Source organism: Equus asinus, chromosome 7, assembly GCF_041296235.1.
Source record: "Equus asinus isolate D_3611 breed Donkey chromosome 7, EquAss-T2T_v2, whole genome shotgun sequence".
NCBI classification, from domain to species: Eukaryota; Metazoa; Chordata; class Mammalia; order Perissodactyla; family Equidae; genus Equus; species Equus asinus.
In genome coordinates this window covers 15,106,800-15,122,355 of record NC_091796.1, presented here as the reverse complement: position 1 = coordinate 15,122,355, position 15,556 = coordinate 15,106,800, and the positions used below count along the sequence as shown (strand labels likewise).

Sequence of the window (15,556 nt, the reverse complement as noted above, 5' to 3'; positions counted from 1 at the left end):
TTTTAAATTTTAACTTGTATTTTGAGTAATAATATATTTATATAGTTCATAATTCTGAAGGTACAAAAGGGAACAAAATAAATAACTCACTGCCTCCATCCATGTTGTCTCTTTCTAGAAAACAGTCAGTGCTGTTTGTCATCTGTATTCTTTGCAGTGTATTTGCTTTTAAAACCTCAAACTTTAAATCTCTCTAATAAAGAAATGGATGCATTACCTCATCTGCATCATTAAAAACTCTGTTCCAGCGTCTCACCCATGTTTTTTCCACCCCAGTCTTCTGTCTCTGATTGTGGCACCAGAAAATTTAGGGGAATGAGGTGGTTGACCTCTCAATTTCTGTTCAAAGATTACAGTGATTTAAAAATCTCCAGCTTCCTTTAATAACCCATTGTGGTTTTGTCATCTGGTGTATTTAAATGATTCTTAAGTCTAACTAACTTCGGTTTGTTCATAAATACTAGTAACCAGGATTTTTATGTTAGAATAGTGGCTAATGTTAAAAGTTTTTAACATGCGTGACTTCTTACCCTTTTAGACCTAAATTAAAAAGTTTATATTTCTATTTAAAAGGGCAGTTTCTGGAGTATCCTTTGGCATAGTTGCTTGATCCTCACCTTTATACCTTCTGACTCCAGAGGATCACATAATTTCTGATTATAAAAATTCCAAAGACCCTACACAATTCTGAAGCACCTTCTGGATCATCACAAAGAGAAAATTATGTTTAGTATAACTTTAGATTTATGTATTTAGTTCTTTGAAAAATGCAAATTAATATATGACAATTTGGTGATTAGAATATTTATTGGCTAATCTAAAAATCATTTTATAAATTATGTCATTTTGAGAAATAGCTGGGTTTTTTTTTTTTCAACATATTCTGAAACTTACTCTTTGAAGTTTCAAAGACTCCACTCCAGTGTGCAAGCAGATCTTGGCTCACTCTAGCCAGTAGTTACTTTTTAGCCCATTATTTCTGGTTTGAGACTATCATATTGAATGTTTGATTTTCTTAATCTTTGAATTACTTGTTTTGTTATATGCTGGTTGAAATATTTATATGCATTATTTCTATATGTGTCACAGTTTTATGCCAGGTTGTTTGGCCACTATGGCACATTAGACTGTCTTCAGATAGCCACTAGTGTTGACTTGCATCCCTTTCCTTAGTCATGTCGTGATTGGTAATTTAGAGCCTAATATTATGTATAAGTATATTCCAGATTACTTTTCTCTAAAATTGTTACTTGCCCAAGTAACTCTGCCACTTTTCTTATAGTTTCATGAGACTGTGCAGTTTTCCCTTGGCAGTTTGTCACCCAAAAGGAATTAGCAACATCTGCATTCTTAATGACTTTATTCTTCTTCGGTATTCATCCACCATTTGAGTAGGTCATCTTTAACAATCTTAACACTCTTACAAATTCACTCCCTTCAAAAGACAGATTAGTCGGGGGGCCAGCCCTGTGGTGTCATGGTTAAGTTCATGCGCTGTGCTTCAGCGGCCTGGGCTTCATGAGTTCAGATCCCAGATGCAGACCTACACACTGCTCATCAAGCCATGTATGTGGGCAGCATCCCACATACAAAATAGAGGAAGATTGGCACAGATGTTAGTTCAGGGTCAGTCTTCCTCACCACCCCCCACCCCCCCCCCCCAAAAGACAGATTGGTGAACTAACTTGCTCATTACACAAATCATGTATTTTCTCTAACACATATTTTGTCCAAGTGATTAGTAGTTATTACCTTTTATTGGTTCTACCAGGCTGCTGTGGAAATGATTCCCTCATATATATAGTTCTTAAGATCCCTCTGGAGTCCCTTATATGAGGATTTATACATTAAACATGTGTTGAATGCTTGCTTCAAGGCAGAAGCTATGCTGGCTACGGGGTTTACAGAAATGAATAAGACAGTTTCCTAAGTTTGGACCAGTGCAGGAATGTCCAATACCTAGATGTGCCAATAATCTCTCCTTTGGCTCAAAACAGATGTAGCTGCTCCATCATGACAGATTCTGCACTTTACCCCCAAGCCCTCCTCACTGTCTGCTTGGCTTCTGGGCAGGACTCAAGGGGCTACTCTACTAGATAGAAAGTATTTTACTCTTTTTAAATACTCAGATGTAGTAATTTTAACTGAATAGGCATTTTTGGCAGTTCTATTCTTGAGTTCTTTTAAAGAATGAATTTTCCAACGAATTTTCCAATTCCAGTGACTTTTCTGAGGAATTAAAATATCTAGACTTAGAAAGTGGCTGAATGTGCTATTATTGGACAGACCCTACAAAGAACCTTAAACTCTGATTTTTTTTGAAGTCAATAAGATTGACTTGTTCTTGTGCTTTTTGTTATAAGAATGTATTTATCAATTATTTTCAGTTAAAATTGTGATTTAATAATTTTTACCTAGGTCAAGAACCAGCTTTTTAGGTGATTGTAGGAAAACTGAAAAAAAAATTTGCAGCTGTAACTAATTTCTAATGGTTCAGTTCAGAAATTAACTATTTAACATGATTTTTTAAAAATAGAATTGTTATTTTTAGATGTGAATTTGGACATTGGATCTGGACATGACACATGTGGAGAAACATCTTCAGAGAGTTACAGTTCTCCATCTAGCCCACGACATGATGGAAGAGAAAGTTTTGAAAGTGAAGAAGAAAAAGACAGAGGTTTGCTCTTTGGCGGGGATGTGGGGGTAGCACAGGGAAAAGTGTATTTTCTCTTAAAGTCAGTCAAACATAAGTAATTTTGTTCCTATAAATGTCATTATTGATTTTAAATTTAATTGCTGTAAAGGGTGTCTTATAATCACTGTTGACTTAGCAGTTCCTAGCAATGTTGATTTTTTTCACTGCATTTGAAATTAAATAGAAAGAAGATAAGCATAACACAATGTAGAGTTCCTGTAGAAAGACTGAAAGTTTGTACATTGTTAGCTGCACATATATTTATAATTTTTATATTTTCCTGATGGGTTGACTCTTTTATCATTATGAAATATCATTCTTTGTCTCTAGGCACAATTTTTGTCTTAAAGTCTATTTTATGTGATACTGATGTAGCCATTCTAGTCTCTTTTAGGTGTTGTTTGCAGGGTAACTTTAAACCTCTTGGTGTCTTTGAATCTAAACTGTCTCTCTTAAAGATAGCATATAGTTGGATTATGATTTTTTAGCCATTCTGCCCATCTCTACCATTTTATTGGAGTTTAATTCATTTAAATTTACTGTAATTACTGATAAGGTAGGATTTATATCTGCCATTTTGCTATTTGTTTTCTGTATGTAGTAGGTCTTCAGTTCCTCCTTAAACAGAGGCTCACAGTTAGCCAGAAGTGAGCATTTAGGGCCTTCTCAGATATTTCCTGGGCATACATACAGCCCTAGACATAAGCATGGCTTTCTAGATTCCCAGGAATATATTGAAGCTTTTCAAAGCTCCCTGTGGACATCTTACACCCCAGTTTTTCCTTTTAAGTTTTTTGGTCAGCCTCTTTGGGTAGCCCCAGCTGGCAATGCTGCCTCAGGCAGCCACATTGTTAAACAGTTGCCTCTGATTGATTGTCACAAATGAATGTGGGTAAGCAGCTGTTAACACAGAGTGAGCTCAAGCTGTCAGTCAAATAGTGATAAGTTCTTTGGGGATGGGGTTTTAGAGAGCTTCAAACCTGTGTTTCTTCTAGTCGTTGCTAGGCTGCTAGTATGCATAGCTAATATAGTTGCAAGACTGTTGGTTTACAAGGCTACTTCAGAGCTGGAGAAAGTGAGATGGAATTAGAGCAAGATGACAATGCCACAATGCTCCCATTCTTAAGGGATTCAGCTATTTTTTTTTTTTTTTTTGAAATTTGGTCTTTTTTTTTTTTTTAGATTGGCACCTGGGCTAACAACTGTTGCCAATCTTTTTTTTTTTTTCTCTTTTTCTGCTTTATCTCCCCAGACTCCCCCCCCGCCCATACACAGTTGTATATCTTAATTGCAGGTCCTTCTAGTTGTGGGATGGTGGACGCCGTCTCAACGTGCCCTGATGAGCGGTGCCATGTCCGCTCCCAGAATCCGAACCCTGGGCCACCACGGTGGAGCGCGCGAACTGAACCACTTGGCCACGGAGCCAGCCCCTCAGCTATTTTTCTTGAATAAACCCTCCTCAGATTTCTGCAAGCCTTGAGTTAATTTTCAGGGTTCTGGAAAGGTTGATTTCGACAGTTTTTGCCAGGATTCTTGTTGCTTTTCTGGAGAAGTAGAGTATCAGAAGTCCTTACTCTGCCATTCTGGAAGTGAGACCTCAAAAATGTATGTGTTGAATGAGGATGTCGTTCTTTACACATGATGGCGGCATCTGACTGGTAACATCTTGTTTGTAAAGTATACCCATCCTGGTGTGCAGTATTAAATAATTTCTCTTCAACCACCTAAAGATCTTTAGAGATCCTTAGACCACAGTATTTCAGCCACATGTGGCTTCTTCCCAGGCAGCCACAGCTCTCTGAGCCCTTAGCTTCTGTGTTTCAGTGTCGGGTCACATCTTAGGGAGCTGTGGCACTAGTGCTGCTGCACCACATGCAGTTAATGCCAACTGGTACTTTTCAGTGACTTTGAAGTCATACCAAATGCAGCATGAATAAGCATGGGTTTAAAGCTCTCCCACTAGTTCTACTAATACATTGCACTTCTGATCCACAGTTTCCTCATGAAAAAAAAAAAGATGAAAGTAATCTCTCAGAGTTGTTATGAAGGTTAAATGAGAGAATTTTTATGCCTTACCCAGAATAGACAAGCTTTTAGTATGTTTCATTTCACATGTTGTACTTGATTTTGCAGGCCATACAAATACTCCTGTGGCTCTTAATCTAACAGTACAGGTTTGGCCTCTTTGTCAAAATTGTTGAGTCCGTCTGTACGCTTGGTTGCCTTGCAGCATCCCTTTCCTGTCATTAGATAGGGTGAGTTGGTGGGTCTGTGTGGAGGAACTTGCCCTTTTTCAGATAGGCTCAGTTATTAGGTGACTAAATGAAAAATCATTTAGGGCTCTCTCAAACCAGCAGGGGGAAAAATAGCCACAGTGATAAAAAGCTTTGATCATTTTTAGAATTTTGAGTACATAAAAAAAGTTGCTTTGAGGGGCCACCCCCGTGGCCAAGTGGTTCAGTTTGCGAGCTCCACTTCAGCCCGGGATTTCACCAATTCAGATCCCGGGCACGGACATGGCACCGCCCAGCAGGCCATGCTAAGGCGGCGTCCCGCATAGCACAACCGGGAGGACCAACAACTAGAACATACAGCTATGGACTGGGGGGCTCTGGGAAGAAGGGGAAAAAAGGTCGCTTTGAAAAGTACATGGCTTTGTTGTTCTTGTTGGTCGTAATGGAGTTTTGTTTTGAGACTATACTTTTCGAAATCTGTACTAAAAAGGGCGAGACCTCTTTCTAAATAACTAGATGAGTCCTTACAATGCTCAGAAAATCATCTGGGACCATTTTAAATCATGGGGCCATTTGCTATGACTTAAAAAGATTTAAACAAAGCCCAATTTACAGAAATCTAATTGACTATCTGAGAAGTGTTACAGCTTCTTTTGGACTTAAATGTTTGACTCCGTACTTGTCTGATGGTACGGATATAGTTATAATGCCTTAAGGAAGTTATTAATTTGGGGGTACTTTTTGTTTTGCAAAGTTTAGCAAGAAAACACCTCAGTTATTAAGAGGAGTTTGTCCTACGACCGTTTACTTATAAATTGAATCTTCACTTTCTAGTAGATTTTATAATAGTTGGATTAATAACGCGGTTGACAGTCTGTGTCACTTAAGTAGGTTCTATTTGACCTTTCTCCAGGAAGATGAGTATGATTTACTTTTAGCAGTCTGTTTCAAAAATTTTTAACATCTTGGGGGCTGGTCCCGTGGCTGAGTGGTGAAGTTTGCGCTCTCCGTTGCAGGCGGCCCAGTATTTCGTTGGTTCGAATCCTGGGCACGGACATGGCACTGCTCAGCAAACCACGCTGAGGCAGCATCCCACATGCCCCAACTAGAAGGACCCACAACAAAGAATATGCAACTATGTACCGGGGGGCTTTGGGGAGAAAAAGGAAAATAATAAAATCATTAAAAAAAATTTTTTTAACATCTTAGCTGAATATAACTAGTTACTACCTCAATAAATATAAACATTTTAAGTACATAATGCAATTCTGCTTATATTTATGAGCAGAAAGCTGTTAAAATAGGCTCTATATTTAATTGAATGGTCTTTGTACGTGTTATTGCAGTATCTGGGCTTATGGTATTTAAACATTGTGAACTAGATTTTATCTTTTTCCCTCTTTATACCAAAAGTCAGGAGATCCAGGGGAAGTCTAGATTGAAGTTATTTCTGTATACAAGCACAAGAGCAATGGAGTAATAGAAACAAATTCAGTACGATTGTGTATCTGCCACTTTGCTGTTTTGCATTTGGAGATATGGGAGTGCGCTGACTCATATTTGCCCTGCTTCTTGTGTTGTAGCATATTTGTTTTATGAAACTCTCTTCCCTTCCCTACCTCTAGAGATTTGAGTGAAATACCATTTCGATTGAGCTCTGTTAAATTGTATCATTTATGTAAGACAAGTATGAAGACCGTGGGTTTGGCGGTACAGAATATAAATCAAGTGAATTGCCTAAAATTTATTAAGGTTAAAAATAGCTAATTCTTTTCACAGTATGTGCTTCATTCAGTCTTAAATTAACCTTATGTTTTGTTGCTGCTCTCTCTATGGATTTTTTTTTAAGACTTTACTTTTTTGGCACAGGTTTAGGCTTATGATAAAATTGAGAAGAAGGCACAGAGATTTTCCATATACTCCCTGTCCCCACACTTGTATAGGCTTCCCCATTATCAACATCTTCCACCATAATAGTACATTTTTTATCAAAGATGAACGTACGTTGACACATCATTGTCACCCAAAGTCCATAGTTTACCTAAGGGTTCAGTCTTGGTGGTGCACCTTCAATGGCTTTGGACAAACGTATAATGACATGTATCCATCATTCTAATAGCATACATAGCATACAGAGTATTTTCACTGCCCTAAAAATCCCCTGTGTCCTGCCTATTCATCTTCCCCCTACTCCCACCCCTGGCAACTACTCATCTTTCTTATTGTCTCCATAGTTTTGCCTTTTCCAGAATCTCCATATTTTTTAAGTAAAGTCCATAGAGAGCCAAAAATTTTTAAAAAATCGTCTTGGCAGGCAGGAAACTGAGGGACACATTTACTCTACTTCCAAACTTCAGAGTTCATTTTAGATATACTTAAAATTTATTTCTATCAAGAAAGATGGGAATTACAGTTGTGTTAACATCTATTTATGTTTGTTTCTCCTAGACACAGACAGCAATTCTGAGGATTCTGGGAATCCATCAACAACCAGGTTTACAGGTTATGGTTCTGTCAATCAGACTGTCACTGTCAAGCCACATGTTCAAATTGCTTCTTTAGGAAATGACAACGGAAGCCTTTTGGAAGATCCCTTAAGCTCACCCAAATATCAGCATATTCCTTTCGTGCCAACTTTACACTGTGTCATGCACAATGGTGCCCAGAAGTCTGAAGTTGTCGTTCCACCACCCAAATCTGCTGATGGCAAAACAATAGGGATGCTCGTTCCTAGTCCTGTTGCTATTTCTGCAATAAGGGAGTCCACGAATTCAACCCCTGTTGGAATACTAGGGCCAACAGCTTCTACTGGAGATTCAGAAAAACACCTTGAATTACTGGCTTCCCCTTTACCTATTCCCTCAACGTTCCTTCCCCATAGTAGTACTCCTGCTTTGCATCTGACAATTCAGAGGCTGAAATTGCCGCCACCGCAGGGATCTTCTGAGAGTTGCACAGTGAACATCCCACAACAGCCAACTGGGAGTCTGAGCGTCGGATCACCAAACACTGCCTTTATTCCTGTCCATAACCCAGGTAGTTTTCCAGGATCTCCTGTTGCTACCACGGACCCCATCACAAAATCTGCATCCCAAGTGGTAGGACTAAATCAAATGGTGCCTCAGATTGAGGGAAACACAGGGACAGTCCCTCAACCTACCAATGTGAAGGTAGTTCTTCCAGCAGCTGGCCTCTCAGCTGCACAGCCACCAGCTTCCTACACCCTGCCAGGCTCTCCCCTTGCTGCCAGTGTGTTACCCAGCCAGAATTCCAGCGTGCTCAGCACAGCGGCCACATCTACCCAGTCAGCGGGTGCGGGCATCAGTCAGGCCCAGTCTACTGTTCCTCCTGCAGTTCCCACTCACACCCCAGGCCCTGCCCCAAGCCCAAGCCCTGCTTTGACACACAGTACTGCACAGAGTGACAGCACATCTTATATCAGTGCTGTGGGAAACACGAACGCTAATGGGACAATATTGCCGCCACAGCAGATGGGCTCAGGTCCTTGTGGTTCTTGTGGGCGAAGGTGCAGCTGTGGGACCAATGGAAACCTTCAGCTAAATAGTTACTATTATCCTAATCCAATGCCCGGACCAATGTACCGAGTCCCATCGTTCTTCACTCTGCCATCCATCTGCAATGGCAGCTACCTCAACCAAGCACATCAGAGCAATGGAAACCAACTTCCTTTTTTTCTGCCTCAGACTCCGTACGCAAATGGACTGGTGCATGACCCAGTCATGGGGAGCCAAGCCAACTATGGCATGCAACAGATGGCAGGATTTGGGAGATTCTATCCTGTCTATCCAGCACCTAATGTTGTTGCCAACACGAGCAGTTCAGGGCCCAAGAAGAATGGGAATGTTTCATGTTACAACTGTGGTGTAAGCGGACACTATGCACAGGAGTGTAAGCAGTCATCCATGGAGGCCAGTCAACAAGGTAATCATGAGAGCGCCCCGAGGACTTGTTTTTGAGTGTGCCCATTTCTCCCCACCTTATTGATCACGGTGATTCTGTCGTAGAGAAAGAGCTGTTGTTTGTTCATGTACGGATGCTATGCTTTTGGTGACAAATCCTAAGATGCAAACAGCAAAACCTAGTGTAGCCCCAGGTCACACAGCACAAGGAATTTCAGAGGAAGTCACTTTCCAGTTAAGGAATAAACCATAAGGCACTTTTTAAGGCGTATAATGGGAATTTGCATTAAATAATGTCAAATCTCTTGCTTGCAGCACTTTTTTTTAAAGCTACAATCCTGTTTAATAGAGTAAGCAAAATTTTTGAATATTGAAAAATAGGAAGTAATGTAGTCATCTGACATGTAAGATTTTTAGTTCTTATTTAGTATATCTGCATAACCAGCCAACCTCATGCGTGTTCCCCCATGCCACCTCTTTCCTTCCCAGCACACGTTTAAAAAAATGCTGTCGCATTTTACAGGAACAAAAATATTTAAGCACTGGTTTGGGTGTAAGGGAATTTGAACTGTTTAAACATTAATACCACTAGAAACAAGAAAATGCTCATAAATGAGTATGAATGAGTAAGATACCAAATTCAGTGTAGACCTCAATTGTTATCTTTTGCTTGCATTTGGCTTTTGTCATTTTGCTAAATCTCTCAGAAAAAACGTCTTGAATTGGGCGTATATACTTGGCATTTTTTAAAGGAAGATTGAGTTTGATACCTTTAGTTTGGACTTAAAGCACAAACTTCGTATTACTTTTTAAAAGTTTTATTTATCATTTTGGAATCGTAGTAGTGTGGAAGAAGGTGCCTTCTGACAAGCATGCCCGTTTGATATCTTGTAGTGGTTTGTGATGCCTTCCTTGTAAGCAGTGACTTAGCAGTTCTGTCTTTCCCGTTTTAGGCACTTACAGACTGAGATACGCACCTCCCCTCCCCCCTTCTAATGATACGTTGGATTCTGCAGACTGAAACAAGAAAAGCTTGCCTACTTAATACACTGAAGTGTGGGGAGTCCTGGGGGGTGGAGGGGAGGAAAGGAAAGGTATTTTGTTTGTGTTTCTTTGTCGTACATTTCCTAGATTTCTATGCAGTTGGGATTTTTCATTTCTCTTGTACCGATGTCCAAAACACAGAGGAATACGTTGCTTTTGAGCCTCTGGTCTCCTGGTTCAACAACAGGCTTATCTGTATGATACGTGTAATCAGACATCCAAACAAACCATCAAAAGGAACATGTTGACACGTGTTTTTTTTTTCTTTTTACACTGAATACTTGCTGTGTGCAATGTTTACTGAATCTTGAAAACTGTGTATTTGACCTTTTTTACAACACTGGTGACAGTTACATGGTTTTGAAAAAAAAGAAACTTCGCTTCTTCCCCAGCTTTTCTCACTTTCCCCTCCACTGTACTCTTCTCCCTGCCGCCCTCGTCCTCCCAGTGGCCTGCTGCAGGGGGGCTGGCAGTGCATTGTCCACACTTTGTAAACTGCTCTGCATATAAATCGAGGTAAAATGTTTCACCTAATCTTAAGGGAGAACTCAAATTCCCAAAATAGTGTGTATATATGTAATAAACAGCATCACGCAATACACATATGCAGTGCTTGTTGTCCAAATAAAAATCAGAGTAAGTGGGAAAGAGGAAGAAGTAAAACCATACGAAACTGAAAAAATATGATGTATGAAGTGGACAAAGAGCTTTTTCTTAAAAAACAAAAAAACAAAAAAAACCTTTTTACTTCATCCTACTTTTTTAGCCTGTTGCTTCAGAGAGACATAAAGTGAACAAGCTGGTATGAGTGTCGTCCTCCTGTGTGTGTGTGTAACGACAGTCGACAGCCAGTTTACTTGTAGTCTACCACTGTGTTGTGCTGAAAGAGACACTACTTGAGTAAAGATTTCTTTTTCTACACCAACTGTTACAGTGTTACATTGTGTTTAAAATGTGTGTGGTTTTATTGCAATCTGAACGGAAGCTCTGTGTTTCTCCAAAGTCAGGTATCTGTTCCCTAACCTGTCTCTCGTAGCAAAGTCACTTTTATAACAGTTTACCACTATGCTTGATTATAATGTGAAAGACTGAATTCTGAGTGTGTTAAGATGGTATTAATCATGTCAGTGTCATGTCACTAAGTTTAATGCTGCTGTTTGAACAAAAAAAAAGTTTTTTTTTTAAAGCCAATCTATGTACTAAATTGCTTCCAGGTAATTTTTTATTTCCTAAAGTGCACTGAGGTTATCTGGAAGATTGGGTGTAGTTTTTTTGGACTGCTGCATTCAATGGCAATGAGCAGCTCCCGCTGTATAGTCATAGGTTAAGGGGCTGGGTTGGTTTTGTTTCCCATTCCTCAGTATGGAGCAGAAATGATAGATTTTTGTTGTGTGGAGTAATGTTGGTGTGCATCAGAGGAACTGAAATATTTGGTCTTGATTCAGAAGCCGAACAGATTGCTAGACAAGAGGGAAAACTTGAAGAAAAAAGAAACTTCATTTAATGCTTCATAGGTAGCGTTTATATTTCTAGCACCAATGTACATTTTAAAACTTTGTTTCAGGGGTGGGAGTTAAGGGGAAGGGAAAGGGTGGGTGTGAAGGGGTAGATGAAAGCTTTAATTTAAAAAGAAAAAAGTTGGAGTAAAGGAAATTATTTTGATTAAATATATTTTATTTGATCTGGGTATTTTTGGACCACATTATTAAATTAATTGTTAAGCTGCAGTTGAGTTGTTCAAGTGAGAGCTTTGATAAGCCACATATGGACCGCATTGTGAATCACATGCCAGGTGTACTTTATGGAGCTTATTTTATGATTTAAAATACTGTACTGTACATAGGAGGTATGTTACCTTCTCCTTATTTGTATGTTTACCATATACTTTGATATTTGAAATGTTATGTACTGGAAAGGCCACTTATATTTCTAGAACAGATTGGATTTTATGCAACCTTTTTTCCTTGAATTAACAGCAATAAAAAAATGAAAAACGGCTTAAGAATTGTGCTTTATTGCAAATTTCATAAAAGTGAAAGGAGAACATCATACATGGTGATTTTTTTTTTTGTAGGAATCAACCCATTATTTCCCCATAATGTGGGCAGTGGATCCCAAAATTATTTACCTTTTGGATTTTCTTAAATTTTTCCCCCAAATAGCCTTACTGTCTAGGTCGCCTCTGTGGCCACTGATAGACTGCGTTTCTGTGCTGACTGAGCACACACTGTGTGCCAGAGGCGACCGTGGTGGCCAGAACAGAGTCCTTGTCACCCTAGAGCTATGTTTTTGGTTTAGGTCCTCCTCGAAAGTGTAGAGGACCTAATTCACTGTCTCACATTTAATATGGTTTTGTTTTTCAGGCCTGTCTTTCAGCACAGTATTGAATCCCTTATATTCAGTGGCTCTGTCTTCTATAGCCCAGTCTCAAGGCAGTTCTTCATGATCAGTAATTGATACAAGTTGAGGAGGAGGTACTTTCCAAGTATCCATAGATCAGTCATGTCCTCTGGCGAGGACTCATGTGTTGTTGTTCACTCCAGGCCCCTGCAGTTGTCCCCACAGCCTTCTGGGACCTAATGGACCCTCAGAAGGGCTCAAGCCCTCAGGGCACTGGATGATTGTCTGGAGCCATCTAGTGGATGTTCCCTCTGTACCCAGCTGGGCAGTGGGTTTGAAATGATCACCGAATCCCTGATGGTTTACAGTGTGCCAGCTTTCCTTGTTAGCCAGCAAACTCCCACCTGTGCACCATGTGCATAAGTTAGGAACCTCCTTCAAGTTAACTCACACACCTCCAGTGTCGTCACCTGTGTCCCTTATCCATCCCTCCTCCCTCCCTCCACCACACCAAGGAAACCACTGCCCTAGATTTTATTATACCCTCGCTTTTTTCTCACATTTTCCATCCTCCTGAAATATACAGTGGATTTTGACTTTTCTTGATCTTTATAGAAAGGGTATCCTGTACCTAGTCTTCTGTGACTGCCTCTACTCATCTGGTTTTACAGTCCTGATACTGTGTTCCTGCAGTTTATTCATTTTCATTGCCTTGAAAATACTCCATTGCATGGGGGTAGAACACAGGAATACACACACACAAGTTATCCCCTCTGTCAACAGACATTTGGGTGGTTTTGTTTTCTTTTTTTTTTTTTTTTTGCTATTACAAATAGCATTTTTGTACCAGTCTCCTGGTTCGCGTGTACAAGAGTTCTCTAGGGTATACATCTAGGCGTGCAAGTGCTGAGTGGTAGGATGTGCAAATATTCAGTTTTCCAAGATTGCCATATTTTCAAGGGGTTCACACTCACACAAAATCCCTCGGTCCATATCCTGACACCCTCCTGAAATGATGTAATAGTGCCATGGGGAGGCTCGGCCAGGGGGAAATCAGTGTAGCCTGGAGGTGTTTGTGTGAGGCTTCACGAGGAGGTGAGTGTGGGGAGAGCCTTACAGGATGGCGGGTTTGGATGGTCCCGGTGTGAGGGAGGGGACGCACCCTTAGGCGAAAAGTGCTGGAAGAGAAAGGCACAGCACAAGAATCAGTGTCCTGTAGCAGGAGGAGAGACAAAGGCACTTGTAGCCGGAACATCTTGAAAGAGTTAGGAGATTTCTGGTTCAATAGATGAAACACAGTCAGACTCGATTTTGGAGTTGATTTTGGAGATTTTGGAGTTGATTGAATGAAAAATTGGAAGTTACCAAGTTTTAAATGGAGGGAAAAAGATGTTGATAGCTTTTAAGGAAACCATTGGATGGTTGAGGAAAGAAGCCTGGAAGCTCAGGGACTGGTTAGGGTGGGACAGTGGGAAAGAAAGTGGGTAGAAGAGATGAGTAGAAGGACTTTGGCCTCTGAGCCTCATCTGCCCTAGATATAAAATAAGATTGTTTATTTTAAATTATGGCTACACGGATTAAATGAAAGAATATAAGGGAAAGGTCCAACATAACGAAATAGTACCAAGGTGGCTCTCAAATGTTAGTTGAATACAACTTTGATGAACAAAATTGTGATACTGTTTTATGAGACAGGGAAAATGTGGAAGAGAATTAAGCCTAGGAATGAAGGCAATAGTTCTTTGGGGGTGAGGAACTTAGCAAACACAGTTCTTATAGTAAAGTTAGTGATTTCAGCTCTATCCACTGATAAAAGACATAAAATATTCCTTGTCCTCAAAGATTAAATCTAGTTGGAGACCTTACCAATTAATGGGAGCTCTGGGCTGTACATACATGGGCTGAGTCGTGCAGTCCCGATAATTCAGTACCAAAGTAGAATAAATTCATTACAAGGCAAGTCCACATTTAATTTTTTATGTAAGTGCTAAAAATCAGATTTTTCTGAGATGGTTCCAAAAAGATTAAAGCACAGTGTAAAATAATCTCTCTCTTTTTTTTTTACCAGGTAGCATCTAGTACTAATGAGTATCGTCCATTTGAGCTTGGAAGACAGCTTTTTTCAATTCTACGTACTGATTACAAAAGCATTCTAAGGTTAAGGCAGTGAAAGGAACAGAGGCAAGCTGTGACAGTACCTCCACCCATATCCTCCCATCATCTCATCTGAAAAGAATAAAGAAAAGTGCTGACTTCCCCCACCCCACCCCACCTGCTAAGGGGGCCCATTGATTATGAGAGAAATGATCTGAGGTGTGGGGGACGAGGTGAGGAAAGGGATGCTCTGACTTTAAACATGGTCACTGCATCTCTGGACCTTCCTCGTCTTGGGGGAGGTGGGGCAGAGAGACCGGCTGTTATGAGAGAAGGCCCTGGGGTCCCAGGGTGGCAGAGGGGAGCTTGCAACTGCGGTGCCCTAGACCCTGGATGTGACTGAGCACAGAGGGCAGCGCTGTCCTTTCCCAGAAAATGACCCTTGGTACGTTGGCTTACACAATTTGGATTCCTAAGGTCAAGCTCACATCAGTATTTTATCTCTGCTTACAAATCACGGCTCCTGTGCCTGTACATGCAAAAATAACTTTTCTTTGCCATATCTCAAGAGAAATCGACCTAATTCTTAAATGCTGTCCTCTTTTGGAAAATGTGAACCCTCTAGATTGGAGCGTGGGTACACACTGCCTGAACGCCGTGTGTTTACGTAGACATCTGTCTGTCTAGGAAGCACAGGGGCTTTAGGCTTCCTCTTTCCTGCTTTGGAAAGTGGGGCACATCACAAGTGGGGGGATGAGAGACCCCCCCCCCTTACTGCAGTCACACCTCTTCTGCAGTGACTACAGGCCTCAGTCACCAGAGCTCCTAATCGTGAGATCCTGTTTGCTACTTGAAATTCGGGGGTAGGTGGTGGGGGTAGGATCACCCAGTGGTTCTTCATTGTTTTTCTTTTTCCTCTTGCAGCTCCAACTTGATCTGCTGTAAAAGGAGGTCTGAGCCAGCCTCTCGCAGAAAGAAATTGCTAATTGGGAAGCAGTGCCACCTGGTGGAGGAAGAGGCCCATGCACGCAAGCAGATGTCATTTCCCACTGACCTAATTTATGGAAAATTGAATGGAAGACAGAAGACATTTGAGATTGTAAGCCTGTGCCCAAAATCTTAAGGAAGGCAGGCAGCTGGCCATAAAAGTAATCTGAGCAGTCTCCTCTTTCAGCCTTTGCAATCTAAGTTTGTGATAAACATCTTAAACGTGTGGATGGTACGTG

At 40.6% G+C, this 15,556-nt stretch overlaps 1 protein-coding gene across 5 annotated transcripts in view; it reads left to right on the top strand.

The window, feature by feature from the left end:
* Window positions 1-15,556, top strand: part of ZCCHC2 (zinc finger CCHC-type containing 2) — a 58,513-nt gene extending 42,957 nt beyond the window's left edge. Inside the window, exons 12-16 of one of the 5 annotated variants that reach the window (XR_011504373.1) lie at window positions 2,552-2,680; window positions 7,381-8,874; window positions 9,806-9,946; window positions 14,305-14,563; window positions 15,255-15,556. Coding sequence is in view for 1 of the 5 variants with exons in the window: in XM_070512900.1 (XP_070369001.1) it covers window positions 2,552-2,680; window positions 7,381-8,874; window positions 9,806-9,873 (1,691 nt within the window). In the remaining 4 variants the exon portion in view is untranslated. Of the gene's footprint in view, window positions 1-2,551; window positions 2,681-7,380; window positions 8,875-9,805; window positions 11,897-14,304; window positions 15,162-15,254 lie in introns of those variants that run through there. The other 4 variants (XR_011504375.1, XR_011504372.1, XR_011504374.1 and 1 more) reach the window with 4 other exon arrangements.